Consider the following 19,076-nt stretch of genomic DNA (forward strand, 5'->3'; position numbering starts at 1 on the left):
TGGCTCACAGGCTGATGAAGAAACTAGAGTCCAGACAGGCAGGAACAAAACTTAAGGAATCCAGAAATCCACATAAGCAAAAAAAACAAAACAAAACAAAACAAAACAAAACAAAACAAAACAAAACAAAACAAAACAAAACAAAACAAAAAAACCTCAAACATAAACATGAAGGAAACTACAGAACTAGTTTGTGAAACAATGAAGAAGGCAATTCCACAGAAACAAAGGAGGAATCAACACAAACAAAGTGACAATGAGAGAAGGGTACACAGACTTAAATGCACAAGAGAGGCAGAGGTAATTGGGAACAGGTGAAACACATCAGGGCGGGGCAAACAATCACAAAGGCAAGAAAACACAAACACAGGAAGTAACCCAACAAGTGATGAAATGCAACTACAAAATAAAACCAAATAAGAGTCCAAAAAGAGAGTCACCACCGGGGAGAGTCACTGTTCATGACAGAATAAGGATAAACTTGGGCCTGTGTTTTTAAATTACTGTTAAAATTCATAATACTTTTAGTTTAAGACTGAAGGTTAGCCATGCAGTGCAGATTGTTGGGATGAATTGTAATGTCAGCGGTTCTTACAGATGATTTAAAACTTGTTTGTGTGTGTTTTAGATTGGTAGATTGGTAGAACAAGCCTATTTTGAACAGCTTCATATTTACAAGTCTACCCATGCATAACATTGGTTTCTTGGTAAAACAAACACAATCAGAGAAGGCAGAATTTTTTCTTCAGAATTCTCTTCAGCCTGCCTCATTGTGATAAATGAATGCAGACAGAAAAGCTGCCTCTCTAACTCCCTGACTAAGGACCATGAACAGTCATTTGTAAAAGCCTTGTATGGATAGCTGTTGCACAGTTTTACACTGCTCAGTATGTAAGAGTACAGTCCTTGGCCTCCACAGCCACATTCCCACCTTTTGGGAGTCAAAACAAGCCCTCTCCACAAACTCACCTGCTTCAACATGCTGCGAATAAACTGTTATATCATAATTCGGTAAAATAAATCTGCATGTTTAATCCCAATGACTCCAGTTACACAATGGCCATTGTGGCTTTAATAGATTTATGTATTCAGATAAAGGATTACAAGGTAGGGGCATTAGGGAGCGCTGCCTCTGCTCACCAAGCTGTGACTGAACAGCAGCACCAAGTGGTCTGAACTAGCTCCTGCAACATGGACTTGTAGTGGGGGTCTGATTGATGATACCCACAGTTGATCAGAGATTTTGCAATTGTGTATGCTGCTAAGCTGTGTTTATGATTCTGCCCCTATATTCTTGTTAACATGTCAGTTCTTCATGGGTTGATTTTTAACCCAATGACAGCAGTAAGCATGATGATGAATAGATTCATAAGGGAGTGTTTGGACTATTTAAAATTGATGTCACCCTAAAGTGAGTCAGGGTGGTTCTCGGAAAGCAGACTTCATTTTGGGCAGAATATGATTTGTTGGGTGGTGTCAGTCATATTATTCATCCCTCCAGTTCGCTTTTCAAATGTTGTCCAAAGTCTGAATCACTGCCTGGATCCTCTTCCACTGAGGTGGTGATGCGTCTGTTTCCAAATGGAAATGATTATGTTTTTTTGAAACCTTGCATAAGCAGGATAAGAACACCTGTTTGTCATTTGTCAGCTCATTGTATTGTTAATAAAAAAAAATGGACCACATACCTCTGTACCTGCCACATATATTATCTAATGATTAACTAATGGTTTAACTAACCATTTCAGATCCAGATTACAACATACAGATGCTTATTAGGGAAGTGGCTTGTGCTTAAGGAATGATTTGCTTATAATGTACTTATCTATAATAAACGTTTTTTTCCAGTTGTGAAAACAGGGCTGAGCATTTGATACCAAAAGAGATGGATTTTGTGTACAGACTATTACTTGTTTTATAATACTGTTTGTATTATTGTATTCGTTTGCTTCCAAAAGCCAGCTTGCATTCCATTGCCGCCAGTAGGTATCTTTCATCGACCACATTTTGCCCTTCATATTGTGCATCTGTCAGCTTCCTCAATCTCTACCTCTTCATCTTCCATCTCTCTACCTTACCTCTATCTGCTGACCTCTATCTGCCCATCTTCTTCCTTGTACTGTCCTGTCAGTCAGTGGAGAATTACCCCACCTGTATGAAAAAGACCTGTTGCATAAGATCACAGACAGTGAGCCCGGCTGCGCTCTGACATCAGCAGTGGCTTTATCCCTCCATCAGCCGGTCCAGACATACAGGAACACACTGCTGGCCTGTCCCATTGTCATTCAAATGTTGGGCTGGTGATTGAAGTGCTTATCTCTCCTAATCGGAGCGTGTAAAGGTATTACTGCTGAGGGAAAGCATCGCCACACCAACTTTGATATGGAAAATCACATCTGTGAGCTCCCAAACAACATTATCTACAGAGAACTGAATATACCAGGTAAAACCTTTCCAGCAGCCCCTCCATCTGTTGTCTTGGATTAGCTCCATTCTTATTCCCTTTCTTCAGATCCTCAAAGACAGAGAGAGCGGTGGGGTGGGGGGATTAGAAAAGGGAGGCAAATAAAGAGCCGAACACACATCTTGTTAAAAGTAAGATTTGTAAGCTTATTATTTTTGTTATCATGATCATTGTTATAACCTCTGTTATGGTTTGTTCAGTTTACAGTTTATTTTCAAGTTCATTTGAAGTCATTCCAGTCGAAGGTAAACATGATTGTAAATTGTTGTTTCCAACACTATTAAATGCTTTTGTTGTTTTGCCAGACAACAATTGGTCACACTCTCTCGCACATACACACATGTAAAGAGCAGAAACAAAGAGACTGTTGCTCATTCGCTCGCTTACCCATTCGTTCACTCACACACACGCACACGTACACACATTGACACCGGTACACACAAAGACAGACATCTCATGCTAAAGCTCCCGCACACAGCCATGAAGTGATGAACAGATCAGATGAGCTCCTTACTCTCCCTGACAAACACACACATTCAGATGGGCACACAAACAGACACACACACACTTTCTTGCTCTCGTGTCTAAGTTCTTAAGTGCAACTTCTTGAAGAGTGATTTACCCTCTCACACAGCTCTGCACCCCCCTCCCCCCCACGCTGGAACCCAAACCTTTCCTACCTCCCCCACCCCCTAAGAGCCATACGCACACCTGGACTAGTTCACACATTGTATTATAATCAAATGTACTCAGTGATTCTCTGAAGCTACATGATACTGTTTCCATAGAAAGATACTCTTGTTAGGGTGACAAGAGCTAATACTAAATGTGTACTTCTGCTGTTTGGATGTCCTTACCACACAAACTCTAGTTTGTGTGTGAATTACTGGATAGTTTGACCTGTTCAAGACTCATAAAAGTCTTTAAATACAACTGTCTGAGAAAATAACCACCCTTTGGTTGAACTGGTCACAGCGTGGACCAGACGTGTAAACAGATTCTGATACAGACACAGCTTTGTTTTAAAGGGTTTCCCTAGCAATACAGTATTGTACTCCCATATAATTGGGGGACTCACAAGAAACATATCAAAAAAGAATGATCAAAATTGGTAAAGCAGAGGCCAAGATATCCTGACTTTTAGTCTGTAGTATGAGCTCCTGGCTCCAAACATGCTAAAGTTTCAAGACACAGGTCTAAACTAACCCTAGTTACATCATCAGGTTTATTTACTCAGATTTCCAAAAATTATTCTATACAAGAAGATTTAACTGTAAATTTGAATAATCAATTTGCTAAGAGATTGACAGAGTGCAGCCCAGGTTTACATATGGCTCAACCCACCCAATTTTTCCAGCTTTGTAAACCCCTGTCTACCTCCCTCAAGATAACCAATTATAACCACAAAAAACTCAACAAAATAATAATAAAAAAACAGGAAAAAAAAACAAGCACAAAGAAAAAAACTGAGCTTCAAGTTTGTAAAAATGCTTACATCACATTTCATCTCGGCAGATTTCAAAACATTGGAATTCCATTCTTTGTCCGTTTTGACATTTACATGGGTACTTAAACATGTCATATGCCGCCGGGTGACCTGGTTGGCCAACGGCCAGCTCGCAGTCCATCAGCATCATCTGCATTATCATTATAATCATCATCACCATCATCATTGTTATCAGCTACTATGGTAAGCCTTGCCCTACTAGAGTCCATCGTTGGCAGGGTAGGGTAACCATGGTGAATAAGGTGCTAGTTGCTATGGAAACGCCTATTCTGAAGCAACCAACTGGTACAGTTGTTCAAATTTTGAATTGCCATACCTCCCCACCAAAGCACTTGGTTTGTATGTATTACTTGTTGCTTTAGTTGTATTTTGATTTTTTTTTCTTTATTTTGCATTTCATACTTATAAGATGTACAGTATGTGGATGTATTTTCAGGCTGTTAGTACCATTTAAAATATTCTCACTCGTCCTCAAACACTCACACATGGCACAGTCACACATATGTTTTCCTCTCTCAGACACACACAAACATACAGTAACAGAAAACTGTTTATATGTGGCATCTGACATAGAGTTTACAGAGATGAGATTGGTAGAGCAGGCTGCTACACCAACATGGACCAGTGGAGGGCTTTGTATTGTCCGGGACTGGACCTGTCCTTAGATGCTTGTGTGAATGACTGTCCTTCCTCCTTCGTCCCTCCTCCCCTGCTCTGCTTGCTCTCCTCCAAACAGCTTGCAGTCGGTGTAGAGGAGTGCAGTATTGCTGAGTGTATCCATGGCTGCTCCGTAGCCATCGTGTGCTTTAGTTAACTTCGGAGATGACAGAGGACTAACCGAGTACTTCAAAGACGGAACGGAAAAGTAACACAGCAACTTATAATATCAATAAACCCTTGCAGTTTCTGTGTCAATGGCACATTTAAGTTCCTCCTCCCTTTCTTTTTCCCCCCAAATGATGAATGATGTTTAAGTGAATGATTCATCATTTAAATGCTCTGTATTTTCCCCTGACCCCGTCCAGTCCTGTTGCCTTCTTTAGAGACTGATGGTGAACACAGGATGACACAGCAGAGTGGAGATGGCAACTAAAACACTGGCGTCTGTAGTTCCAGGGTGTGTTTGTGTATGAACTATCAGCTACGTTGACTAGTCTCCTACACAGGACCAGCACAGTTCATCAGCTGGTTCCTTTTTTTTTTCCTCTGTGGACTGGGACAAGTTCCCAGCACCGAGAGCAACAACAACGTCAACAAAAAAAAAAAAAAGGCAATTTCAGTTCAATTCTGCTGAAATCTATTTGATTCAGTTCATTTGAGTTCAGTTTAAGTGTTGTTGCAAGAAACTATGGCAACTAGCCCTAAGGAAGTGTTGTAGCCAATCAGATCCAGGGAAACATCTTCAAATGGTTTTCAATTAGGTGGGTGGATTTGATGCCTTTTCTTCTTTTTATGAGGGTTTCAGTCCCACCCCTCTCCTGTTGTATAAATGCTTTGTGTGGTGTGCATGATTCAACAAGCTCAACCTGTGGCCTGCTCAGACACACACACACACATACAAACACAGACGCAGACAAACTCACACTCACACACAGTCTACCACACCTGCATCTGTGTGCACAGGCTGACTTTAATGCAATATATGGATCAGTCTGTGTCACCGAGCGCCTGAAGGTCTTCCAACTCCACCACAACCACACTCCTTCAAACACACAGCTGTACAAATACACGCACACACACACGCAATCACACTGTGATGCTTGAAAACTCTCATTTCAAAGTCTTGCTCTTCTTGCCTTCTGCTCTATTTGTGGTATCTTAACTCTCCTATCCTCTCCTCTCCTGACTCCCCCCCTTCTCTCCCACCCACTGATACTGTACACCCTCCCAAGGCTAGTTGGCATGGTGACGCTGATGGGATGGCCGTTGCTAGGAGATGAAGAGTACGGCCAGAAGGAGCATTGTCACGGTGAGGAGAAGGCGATCCCTGGATGGGCTGCTTCCGCTGACACTCTTCTCCAGCTTGGGAACAAAAGGGTTAAATTCATCTGGAAATACAGAGACAGAGAGGAAACAATGAGGAAGAGTGATGTCTTAATTTTAATCTTACAGTACGAGCAGAGAATTTCTCTACACTTGAAAACCTTGAAAGGAAAATTTATAAGATAAGTTTATCTGAGCTTCTAATTGTGCTGTAATCTTATTACACAGCGCGGGTGTTCCTAAAACAAAACCAAATTTGTTTCACTGAAACAGGCTGACTGAACAAAAGGCAGCTATCAGCACACATCGTCTCACTCCCACTGAAATGTGGTCAGTCCGCTACAAAGACAACACAACAGCAGGGCCACAGCAGACTGCAGCTGTTATCAGAGAGCTCTCATTGTTCTAATAAAGTGACACATTCCCAGTCAGACACACTTTACATGCAGACACACTCTATATACTATAACCCCCACCAGCCCAATCTACTTGCACATGCACCTGGTGGTGTCCTAAAAATAGTTTGCGGTATTTTGTAGCGGGTTACACACCGAACATTGATGTCTAGCCGATGTACAAAAACACAAGCCACTAGACAGTTCGCCGCGTGCCTTCACTTATGAGACACACGTGCAGCCAGACACACCCTCTGTAGTCACTTGATTAATGAGACTGGAGAGCAGACAGAAGCACAATTTTCTGTCTGTACAAAAGTCAGCTGATGCTGATTAGGAACTACTGTGTTTACGGTCTGATGGCACTGAAGTGAAGTGGGGATTTTGTCAGTGTTTCCACTCAGCACCATATCTAGTTCCAGAATAATTCCAGCTGCTCTGTAGGTCAGACAGCTGAGTAATGGCTGGCTGACACCTGGTTTTAGAGATGGCCTCCTCTGGTATGCTCTGCTGGCCGATCTAATGAGGTCTATGCAGCAGTGGAGCTCAGGTTAAATGCTTTGACCGCTCTGTAACTGAGCATGCAGCTGAGGGGTCAGGGCAGTGTATTACTTTAGCAGTGACAGACAGAGGAATGTGATTTTGGAGACACAAACAGCAGACAGCAGGGAATCTCACACAACTGGTTCTGAAGAGTGGCTCTGCTAATCGCCTCATTACACACCTACACGTACCCCCTGTCTTTCACTAACTATCAGAGTTAAACACATAATGTTTGCCGTGCATTTTTTTGTGCACAGTGTTTGTGCAGGGGGTGTGTGTGACGTACATCATGACCCTCTGACATGTTCTGAGCCAAACATCAGGTTGAACAAAGAAGCCGTGTGTACAACTGTGTCTATGTGCATGTGTGTGAGTGCATGCCACATTTTGGAGCAGAAAAACAGACCTCATCTGCCTGATAATTAGAAAGCTCAGACACCTAGAGGCGCCTCTGAATCTGCATGTCATGTTGACAAGAACAAGGAGATATCTTAGTACCTGATTGTGTTTATGAGACTATCTGTCTGGGTGTGGTGTACTGTGGGTGTACATGTGAGTTTGTTTTTCAGTAGCCATCAACTTTAGTGTTTTTTGTCTAAGCTAAAATACAAAAAAATAATGTAATATAATTTTGATTTGGAATTTTGAATATGGGAGATTTATGTCCTATTATACCACATTATATGTAAACTGGGTGACCTGAGAAATAGAATAAAATAGAAATAAATACTTATACATTCCAGGGAAGTAGTATTGCACTTAGCTGGACTTTATAGACACGTTAAAATAAAAACATTCAAAACTGATACGATACCGTCTTTCATTAGACTCTCCCTGATTGAATGACACCTGTATCTTTCAACAAAGGTCATGCAGAGCCACAGAAGACAATACAAAACTGCTTTTGGAGGTGAAGTAGTTGTCTGAACTTGATTGGACAAGCATTGTTTGTCCAAACAAAGACACTTTTTCTGCCCTAATTTCTGAGAAAATCTGCACATTTCCAAACATCAGCTGAGACAGTTCACAGAGTTTCTGTTTGTAATTTTGATTACAGCCTCTGGCAGAACCACTGTCAGCAAACAAACAAAAGCATTGTACTGCAAGTACTACTTGGATGGTACTCATGATGCACATCGCCCCATTTTTCTATTATGAAATATGGTGCTAAGTGATGTATTGTTAAATCCCCGATAAACATGAGGTAGAGAACTCATTTCAGAGAGATTTATCTGTGAACAATACAAAAAATAAAAATATAAAAAGCAGTTACCACTGACAGATTTAAATTTTCCTTATAAAGTGATGTAGCAGCTTCTATTAGCAGGTGGTATCAGATTCTGAGCATGTGCAATATATGTATAATGTGTGCAGTATATGTATAATGTATGCAATCTGCATGGTCATAATACTGCAAGACAAAATACAAAATTTAGTTTATAAAGTATACATTTAACAACACATATGATTCACAGGAGTTTATATGCAATTTTTTTTAACTGACTGAATTAAAAAAATATATATAACAACTGGTTTCTACAAATGTTAAAAACCAGAAATAACACTTCTTAACAGCTTGAGCTTGTTCTCTGCCACTGATATCCAACCTGATGTTGCTGGCAAAAGTACCGCAAACACACTATCGCTTGAAGGAGAGGTAATTGCTACGATAAACCCCATTAAAGAAAAAAGCTTCTGATTTCTCCATTAATGGCCGGACCTGATCGTCAGATGCGGTAACCTGAGCCAACAGGGCTGGTAAATGAGTATCCTCCCACTGAAAGCCATCAGTAATCACATGGCTGCATGGGGAGCTGCTAGCACCATTCCATCTGTGTTGTAAATGAGATCTAAATGAAATCTAATACTAGAGGCCGTATTCAGGAGGGAGCCACTGTTGAGCTGTAGACACTGATTGAAAGGGGCAGCACCCAGGAAATAAACTGCGAGCAGTGAAGGGGAGAGACGGGTGGTTTACAACATGAGCCTGCAACATTCAGCTTAGTTAAACATTTTCAGACATGGTAATCAGGCAGATTTGAGCTGAGCAGTTTGTGCGTTGACTTGTGTTTGTATGAATGTGCTGAAGTGAACTTTGAATAACGGTAATTAAAACTATGATGTGATGAGTCTAATCGGCAGTCAGGAGGACTGAGAACGAGGTAGAGGAATAGGAAACCGTACTGCTTCTTTGTTTTCAGTTTATTTCAAAGCTCCCTGCTGATTTGCTCACTTCCTCTCGTACCACTTGGGTTATCCAATTAATTTAATTGGCAACACAGCACTACAGGTGAAAATGACCCATAGGAGCTGGGGTAATTTGTGCTCTGCTATTGTGTCAGTTATTCACTAAATATTAACAATATTTACATATACTCGGTTCTCCTCATCTGTTCAAGTACATTAAATAAAACTATTCTTCTGTGGAAATAATCTTTGTCTTTCTTTATATTCTTGCGTGAACGGTGTAATTAGTCATGTACTGCATGTGATTTTGTGTGTCTTTTATGTTACTGGGATGAGCATCTTTTGCACTTACTATGTGTCTAAGTATTTGCTGGAGAGGAAGGAAGGAGCAAGTGGTGGAAGGATACGTGATGAGATTTTATATTGCTCACTGCTATAATGGCAAACAAAAGTATTGGTGACCTAACTCTATTCTGTTATTACTATAAAGTAAAAAGCCCTGAACAAACCAATACAATATCAATTTAAACTAAAATTATTTCTTTTTTTATATAGTTTACATCTCTGTGATAGTATTAATGCATAGCACAAAACTCTAAAATGAATCTCATTTTGAAAAAAAAAATATGTTAAAAGAGGGAAAAACTCAATTTCACACATCAAAAGGTGAATAAACTGAGTTTTAGTGGCTTTCCCCTCCACTGCATTCCTACTTGTGCTCTGGAGGAAAAGTGGAGGATGGGAATTAAAGGGTGGGAGGATGAGGAGGGCACGAAGAAAGAAGATGGAGTGAGAGCAAAACGAGATGAAAGAACGATGGAGGGAAGGAAAAGAAAGTGAGGGAGAGGTACCTCAACAAACTCATATGACCTGCAGCCATTCGCCTGCTGCCAGTGATGAGTTTTCTTATGACAGTTATGAGATCAGACTGATTTATTGCACAAGCACATACATTCAGGCGTGCACATGCGCACATATTAACAACAACGCAGCAGCATAATTTACAAGCCATCTTGGAAAAGAGTGTGAAAGCTAGACAGAATGTTGATTGATAACCACGTCTGGTTGTGTAATGGGTGGCAGATACCTGGGCCAAGCTAGCTATGCTAGCTTGTGCTGCTGCACTGCTGTTGATATAACACTGACAAGCAACCATATGATGATCTGAGAGATTATCCTAAAGTCTGTCACTTTTTGATTTACTGTTCAGCTTCTCCCTTAAATCGTTGCCAGATTTCATACAGTTCCAGCACTCACAGATTTAGAAGGATTCCCATGATTCCCATGATCGCACCAATCGTGCAAACTAGACGAGAGCATAAGGACAAACGGCAAGCACTTGCCAAGATCTTGAAGTTAACTACAGGAAATCCATGCAAGCCTTTCCTTTTCTGAATGAATTTTGATATATTTTGTGGTAAATAACCATGAAACTCTGTGTTCTTTGCTTATCCGGGTGAAAACAGTGAGTGTGAAATGAATATGCATGTAGTTGTTTAGCAGGATCAGCAGCTTGCCAAGCCAGCTGGTGCTGTGAAGTTAAGCTGTGCTGGAGGTTTCTTTTGAAAACGGCACATTTCAGTTTGGTTGGCCACTTTCAATGCTGTGTGGTCGATGAAGTGGATGCTCTGCCACCACACGTTATTGACCAATCTGTTGTCAGTATGTAAATGATAAGGCTAGGGATATTCTACATTTTTCTTATTGTCAAGTTTGAGTTGCAATGACTCAGTAAACTCTTTTATCTAGAAGCTTTAGGTTGATAAAAAATGTGGATATGTTAGCATAGCTAAAATGAACCAACAGAGCTGTACAAAGCACTTTAGGGACTTTTTAAACCCTGGTTTCTGCCTGTCAGGCTAGATGAAGGCTGTTCTATGTGACTGGTGCAGATTGTTGGGGCCAGATGCAATCTGAAAGGAATGAACTGTCAATCAAATCAATCATAGACTTTATATTTGGGTAAAAATACAAACATATAATTTACCTTTTAAAGTCTGTGTCTATGAAACAACTTTAATTTCAATATGGCAGAATTAAAAAGTGTGAATCATATGATTTTCAGATCTGAGACTGATGTGATCTGAATGACAAGCACAAGTCTGTGTTTGTTTTTGTGAATCCAGACCGGCCAGATAGATGTGTTCCACGCTAACTCAACATGTGTGTATGCGTTTAAGTGTGCGTGCGTGTGAGTGTGTGCATGACTCACCAATATCGTCAATTTTTAGGCCTGGTCTAAGCGTGTAGTCTGGTTCTGTAGGCTCTGGCTCATCATCCACGTCAGAGGCTGAAAGAGAGAGAGAGAGAGAGAGAGAGAGAGAGAGAGAGAGAGAGAGAGAGAGAGAGAGAAGAAATCGAGTGAGACAGAAAAAGAGGTAGGGGGAGAGTGAGGGAGCAGGGGTTAAACCATTGCTCCAACCCGAAGGATTTTAATTACATCTAACTTGACATCTTGAGAGAAACGTTCAAAAGAGAGGCAAGGCAAGGGTGTAGGGGTTAAAAAATCCCCCGGAGCAGACAGACTGACAAGCCATAACATCACCAGCAGCCCTGAGAGAGAGAGAGGGGGAGAGAGAATGAGTAAGCAAGTGAGAGAGAAGGAGAGGGAGAGAAAGAGAAGAGGGGAGGTGAGGGGAGGCAGATCAAACTGAAGAGAGGCAGTGTGTGAAAAGGGATGGAGAGCGATGGGGTCGGGGGGTGGGGGTGAAAGAGGGAGGAGAGGTTAATACTACAGAGCTGTGGAAGTTAAAAGGACCGGACAGGCCAGGGATCAAAGTCTGTGTGTATATGAGTGTGACTGTGTCTGTGTGTGTAAGTGAGTGAGAGAGGGTCGAGAGATTGAAGGATGGCAGGAGCGCGAGTGAGAGAGGTTAACACTACATATACATAGCCACCCACTGACCGCACACAGCAATAAATGGATTCTGACAGGGAGCGAGGGAGGAGGGGTGGAAGGAGAGGAAAGAGGGGGTAGACGAGAGGGAAGGAGAGGAAGGAGGCGGCGGGATGAGGGCCTTCAAAGCTGGAACGAAGCTGGGGCTCCTTTCTGCTGTTATGGGGGAGAGAGAGGGAGAGAGACGTGAGAGAAAAAGAGCGAGAGAGAGAGAAGGAACGAATAAGAGGAGCAAGGGGGTTCTGTGCTGTGAGTGAAAATGCTGCAGGGGGAACTCAGCAGGAGTATTAATAGCTCTGCCTCTTTTAGACTGTATTTAGTTTGTACATGCATCTGTATGCAGCCGGTGTGTGAGCAATAAGTGTGTGTGAGTGGGTTCGTAGGAGCCCGGCGGCTGCCACGCCAGATGGATGCAGGTACAGTCTGCAAACAGGTCCAAGCATTGCATTACAGGTCACTCACACACACACACACGGAAAGTGAGAGACTTACCTGTGGAGCAGCAGACATACACTCGTAATCTCAGACAGCTGCGTCCATGGTGATGGGTGGGTGTGGCTGTAAAACATAAAATTTACAATTCATCAACATCATGCTAGCCTGTATTCCTCTGCTTATACAGCTTGTATTCAGAGTTGGGCACAATGCGGTCTGCCCAAACACTTCCACTTCATACCTGTAACAACACCTGTAACCATGGCGACAGTTAGCACTCACCAAAAAGGGTGATTGTTGTAAGCTTACAAGTGCTTTAACTGCAGTTCACTAAATGCTGTGGATATGGATAATTTAAAGCACTGAAAATGTTTAATGTTCAAAAATGTTTAGATGACTCCTTTGTCTCCATCCCTGAGGGACACGGGGCCACAGCAATTCTTAATTTTCAAGGTGATGCTGGTTGCGCTGCTATGGAGATTAAAAATCCAATCTATTAGACAATAATCTTGTTTTTTTATTCTTTATTTTGTGATCAAATAAATAAATACAAAGCGGGACATTTTACAGTTGAAAGAACAACATATCAGAGTGACTACGCGATGGTTACACTCTTTCTAAATTACCTCAGGCTTATTTTTGCATTTCTATATTGCAATTTTTTGTTATTTATCAGCCAGAGTATACACTTATATCGATATATATGTACAATAAGCTAATACAGACTGGTATATCGGTCTCCCGATGTCACAGTGTTTTCCATTAATTACCTAGACTGTGGCGGCCCACCACAGTTTCATAATGAGCTGAAAATATTTTTACATAGTAATATAGGTTAAATGAGCACAGCACTCACTATACAGCCATTTAATGCAAGAGACATTTATCTTTGGCCTGAAATATTTGTTTATAAATTATTTTGCGACAAGCTAAAAGTTCATTATTTATACAGTGTCTTATTGGCACAGGGTGTTGTGAATTAATTCAATTAGCAATCAACAAAATGAATGAGTCTGTCTGACTGCAGGATGATATGATGTGAAGTAGCAACTTGTTATCCAGAAATTACCTGAAGACAGACTTTGGCTAATTTGAACTGAGTATTCATCAAATCCACTTAACATATTGAAATATATACTGACATGATATTGGTTAATGGTTTGATTTCACTCACAGATGTAGTAGTACTCCTGTCCAACGTGGAACTCGTAGCCCAACGAGAAGGCGCTGTAGCGCTGGAACTTCTCCGAGAACTTGATGGGCGCGTGAGGGGCATGGGGCCGGTTACACTCCCACCTCTTGAAGCCCAGCTGGGGGTCGCAGTTCCTGTAACCACGGTAACTGACCATGTAGAGGACGTACTGCTCTCCGGTGCCAACCATGCGCTGGCTGTCATTGTAATGAGGGCAGTAGATGTCAAGGTAGTCATTGACGTTCACCTGCATTGTGTAACCCTCCCTGCGCAGACTGGAAACACACAGAGATGGCCAGAATTAATGTAATTACAAAGTACACAAAACATCATTCGCCATATCGCATTAACTTTTCCTCTGTATCATAAATCAGAGGGCTTTGATGTCGACATTAAAAATATCATCTCAAACAGGCATGTGTAACACAGCACCACAAATGTGACAATGAACAGTATCCTTATGTTTTTATAGTGTATTTAAAAACAATGCTATTACAAAACTTGGATCAAGTTCCACATATATTATGAATGCTATTTAGTGGCACTAATTCCAATCATGCGTGCAACCCTTTTAGACACGCACATGCTTTTTGGAGTAACACAACACTCGCTGTCACATATATCACTGCGAAGAAAACCTAACATGTCAGATTGTTGCGTGGTATGTTGTGTTTCGGATGCTTTCCTCTTGAATGTCCACCCGGGGTCTAACAGATCTTTGTTTGAGAGTTATCGAGTTATTAATAACTCAAAGCAGGTGAGTGTGTGTATTTGTGTGTGGGTGTGTGTATTTGTGGCTGCAGGGCTGCTGCATGCAGAGAATGCGGAGCTGACTCTTCAGTATGGACTCAAGGCCCCAGGGCCAAAGCTCCTTCTCCTGGTGTCAGCGTAGCGTTGTCCCCTAACCCCAGTGCTCGTACATCAACCTGAGCGCAACGTTGCACTCACGTCAGCCGTCAACGTCCTGGCCACGTCCCCCCCCCCCCCCCCCCCCCCCCAAAGCTCATATATCAGCGTCAACCCTAAAAAAGATTCGGCTTGACAGGAAGATAAGGTCTGATTCTGTGTCTGGGAGTGTATGTGTGTGCGTGTGAGTGTGTGTATATGTGTGTGTAGTTTGTGTGACAAAGTGAAATAGATTCTTTCCTGACATCCAAAAGCCCTCTTTTTCTCCCCATCACAGACACGGGCCCATATATGTGTGACAGAGACAGGTTGCAGTTGTAAATCATACACACGTCGATGAGCATGTGCAAGTGCACACACACACACACACACACACACACACACAGAGACAGATGTTCTAGTGGTGGCACCATAAGATCACAAGGGGGCAGCAGTGTGTCATCCTCAGCCTGATGCTTCCTCTCTCCCTCTTTGCCAGTTCTAGGTCATGTCTCCAGGGAGATTATTATTCAATTATTAAATGAAGATCGAAACACTGTTCCTGATGTCTCCCTCTCTCCATCATTTCTTACCGCTCTCTTCCAGTCCTTCCTGAATTTGTCTTTTTCTCCCTGCTCTCCTTCTCTCTCTTCCCTTTCTTTCAGAGCAACATGATCGGAAGATTAATTGTTCGACATCCTTTTCCCTCTCTTCCTCCTCCTCTCCTATCCTCTCCTCTCATTACATCATTTACTAGCCTGAAGTGGAGATTTACTTCTTGTGGTATTAGTGGTAGAAAAAAAAGCATAAAATGCTTCAAGGGAACTATATTTATAGTGAATGCAAAAAAGAGAGAGAGAGATGTGGAGAGCGAGAAAGGAAGAACATGGGTGAGGGATGAGTTTGGTTCCACCAGGGAGGCGTGAATGCAAATTGAGTAAAAGAGCAGTGAGAGCCAGAATGGAGCAGACAGAAAAAACAGAGAGGCCGTTGGAGAGTTTTACGCTACCAAAGAAACGCACGTTCCCCGAGATGAAGGGATAATGGGAGAAAAGAAAGAGAGGAAAAATGAGGGGGAGGGCAGCTCGGAGCATCTTGAGTAATCTGAAAGCAAATCACTTCTCAAAGATAAAAGCTGGCTTTAGGATTCCCACTGTGTATGTGTGTCTCTTTGTATGTCTGTGTGTGCACGTGCACCTGCTTTGGTTTGTGTTCGTGAACAAGCATTTCTGTGTGTGACATCAAAGCATATCACCTTAATCTGCCAACCTTTTATATCTGATAGTGTGACCTATTAAAGGGATGCGTCTCTGACATAAATTCACACACACAAATAAACACAAAGCACAAAAAGGGATGATTATCCAAAAATGGGACTTAAAATTAAATCCACTATCATGTAAAAGTGGCATCAGGAACATTTAATGTTACAATAATCTGTCTGCGATCACAATATGTTCCAGGCTGCTCCAGATAATCAGAAAATCAGATGCGGCCAATTTCAAGTGAGTAAAACTATTATATTTAATCATACCTCTGTAGCCTCATTTGTACGTGACAATGATTTCGCATAAGCAGAAAGTTGCATCAAACAAAATTCTCCTTAATTGCCCCAAAGTTGCATCAACAACTTTGCATTAAACCATGTACAGGACTTTGTACAGGTACACAGGGGCAGAAGCTAAAATAAATCTGTGTTTGGGACAAGCCATCAGGACCGGCACTGGGCTGGGCTGCTATTTTAGCGTAGTGGCCACAGTGGTGTTGGTCACATGACATTGTCTGGCCCACAAAAACTTTTTGCCTTACACTTGCATAAACTGGCTATAAACTATGGCTCTGGCTGTAAGTGAGGTTTTGTATTACAAGTCATGATTTTCATCGGTCAACCAGTTGGCCAAGTTCTGCATTTGTCACCCGCTACATGTACTGTGAGAAGACTCTGTACAATATAATGTAATCCAATGCAACAGTTTAGTACCAACTACTTTAAACTTTGATATATTCGCTTAGATATTTAAGAATAATGTGTAGTTTCACTTTAAAATTGCATAGATAGATTGAAAAATGACCCCCAGTCAGTTTCACACAGTGAGATACACAAATTCATACTGAAAAAGGAAGAGAGCCTTACTATTAGATATCTGAATAAGTCAGAGTCTAGGTCTCAGTATAAGTGACAACTAGACGAAGCAAAAGAAAAAGTGAGACCGATCTTTGTTTATACTGTAAATTTAGAAAGTTGCTGTCAATGTGTCAGAGAGGTGTCGAATCAACTTTGCTGTAATTTTGAGGCTGTTTTTGTTTTTGTTTGGCTGGTTCTGCATAATCTGACAAAGTGTTTCTAAAATTTTAGCTCCTGCATATGTCAGTAAGTTTAAAAAAAATATATATATATATATATTTTATGCCATTCAACTCAACAACACCACAGTCACAAAATGTACCAGAAAATACAGTCAACAACAAATGTACTAGATTCAATGAAGAGATTGCATTGTATTTCATAGCAGGGTTTGGGGTTTTATTAATATAATTTTTAATATAATTTTACTACTAATATTTTTATTCCAAAATGGTGTATATAAATTAATCTGCTCTATCAATTAAAGCAACACAATAAAAGGAACATTTCAGATTATTTATAAGCTCTTTTAACTGAGCGCACTGTGACTTAACTTTAAAGTGTTTATGTTCATCATTTAAGCAAAGAAGCCGGATATAAACTCTCTGTTGGGAATGTGCCCCTTTCTTTTCTGCAGCGCTGATGTGACAGCTCCATACTGTCACTATCACATTATTCCTTCAGTCTGCTGCTTTAAGACCAAAGAGAATGCAATAAATATTTTAATTCTGAATACTGGTTTTGTGAGTGAAAATCCATTCTGACTGAGAAAAGTCTTATTCTGGAGGCTTTTTTTATTCCCCTTCATGATTGAGTTTATTGGACAGTAATACTCCCAGAAAACTCAAAATAAAGAGAGATGGAGAGACACAATGGTGGAGTAGCTTATGAGATGTCATGATGTGTTTCTGTCTTCTCCTCTCGCCTGATGCCTCCCTTTCCTTTTGTGTTGGATCACCACTAATTTCCTCCCTCATAAGTGATACCGGACTAGCTGAAGCTGATGGCAGCGAGAGCTGAGAGATGGGAGCAGGACGTTTCATTAGCAATACAACTCTGAGGAGCTGAGCAACGGCTTCCAAGAGCAGAGGAACACTTACCAGAGGGATGGAGAGATCGAAAGATGGAGAGAAAGATGGGAGGATTTATAGGATGAGACGAGAGGCAGTTGGGGTTAAAAGCTGCAGAGTCTGGCCACCAGGGAGCAGAGGGTGATAGCGTAAGGGGGCGAGAAGAAGCAACAGCTAAGAGCAAGATCAAAGTGGGCCTGGATCAATGTCACTACTGTAAAATCACATCAGAGAGTGAGAGAGTGACAGAGAGAGAGAGAGAGAGAGAGAGAGAGAGAGAGAGTGAGTATGTTGCTTATATAAATCACTTGTATGCAACATAATGCAACTCAGTTACCCCCTGCCTGACTATTATCTGCCTGGCCTGATGGAGGAGCCTATAAATAAAACATTTTGACAGCAACGGCAATCACTCCGTTTTGCTCTCATGGTATGGTGTTACACTGAAAACGTACCATGTTTTTGAGCAAAGACCACATTGTTCAATATATCTCTTTATTGTGGACAATTATTTTTGTGTGTCCAGACCTATATCCAATATTGCGCAGTGCCATCAGTTTGTAAAAATAAATACATAAATAAGTAAGTAAAAGAATTAATTTTCTAAGCGTGAATTTTCTATATCAGATTTGTCGAGGGCAGGCGTGAAAGCTCACCTCTTGCAAAATATTCTCAGGTGGGAAATGTTACTTATTAAGGCACATTTTGCACATGGCTTATTAAACGCTCTTGTCCTGACAGGTCAGCAGATGCAGAAGAACGCTGTCCCTTTATAGCAAAATTATAAAATAATCTCATCAGTGACCTTGCAAATTGCCATGGAAACCAGGGGAAAAGGCATAAGGAAGCACAAAGCAACAATCAGCCAAAGAGGGAGACTCGGGGAAGCTCAGCACCCCAAGGTCCAGAGTAACCACTTTAAGCCTAAATGATAAGTTTGAACTTTTACTAATAAATAGCTGTTAATTGTTTTATTACATATCCGGTGGTTTCACTGAGTTTTATTAATAGGCCTTTTTAGTAAGAAAAGAACAAGTGTAAATAATAAAATGAATGATGGCTGAATGCCATTTAGCTGCTGTGTGCTGGCTCACTGTCACACTGTCATATCTTACTGGGACACTTGAATAGATCAAAGCCATTGGTGATGTTATTCGTGTCTTTTCTACTATGACAAGTCAAAATGTCAGCAGTGAAAAAGCGCTAGATTTTTTTGATTATTGAGGAAGTCAAGTTTTATTTTTACAGCTATTTCCAATGAGCAACAGTGAGTTCATCACCTACACAGCAATGCAATTTTTAGCTTTTGCACTCTGGTACCATCAAAAACAAAGACACAAAGAGCAAAACGAAAAAGTGCTAGCTTCTCGTTTAACACAGTTTTTTAATTTCCA

General features: G+C 41.2%; 1 protein-coding gene across 1 annotated transcript in view; it reads right to left on the reverse strand.

The window, feature by feature from the left end:
• Positions 1-5,900: 5,900 nt before the first annotated feature.
• efna3b (ephrin-A3b) overlaps positions 5,901-19,076 on the reverse strand; it is a 50,696-nt gene continuing 37,520 nt past the window's right edge. The window contains exons 2-5 of the mRNA XM_041044827.1: positions 13,585-13,877; positions 12,468-12,533; positions 11,292-11,369; positions 5,901-6,019 (exon numbers count right to left, since the gene is read on the reverse strand). Of these exons, the coding sequence (XP_040900761.1) occupies positions 5,901-6,019; positions 11,292-11,369; positions 12,468-12,533; positions 13,585-13,877 (556 nt within the window). The remainder of the gene's footprint in view (positions 6,020-11,291; positions 11,370-12,467; positions 12,534-13,584; positions 13,878-19,076) is intronic.

Source organism: Toxotes jaculatrix, chromosome 8 (assembly GCF_017976425.1).
Source record: "Toxotes jaculatrix isolate fToxJac2 chromosome 8, fToxJac2.pri, whole genome shotgun sequence".
In the NCBI taxonomy this organism is placed as follows: Eukaryota; Metazoa; Chordata; class Actinopteri; family Toxotidae; genus Toxotes; species Toxotes jaculatrix.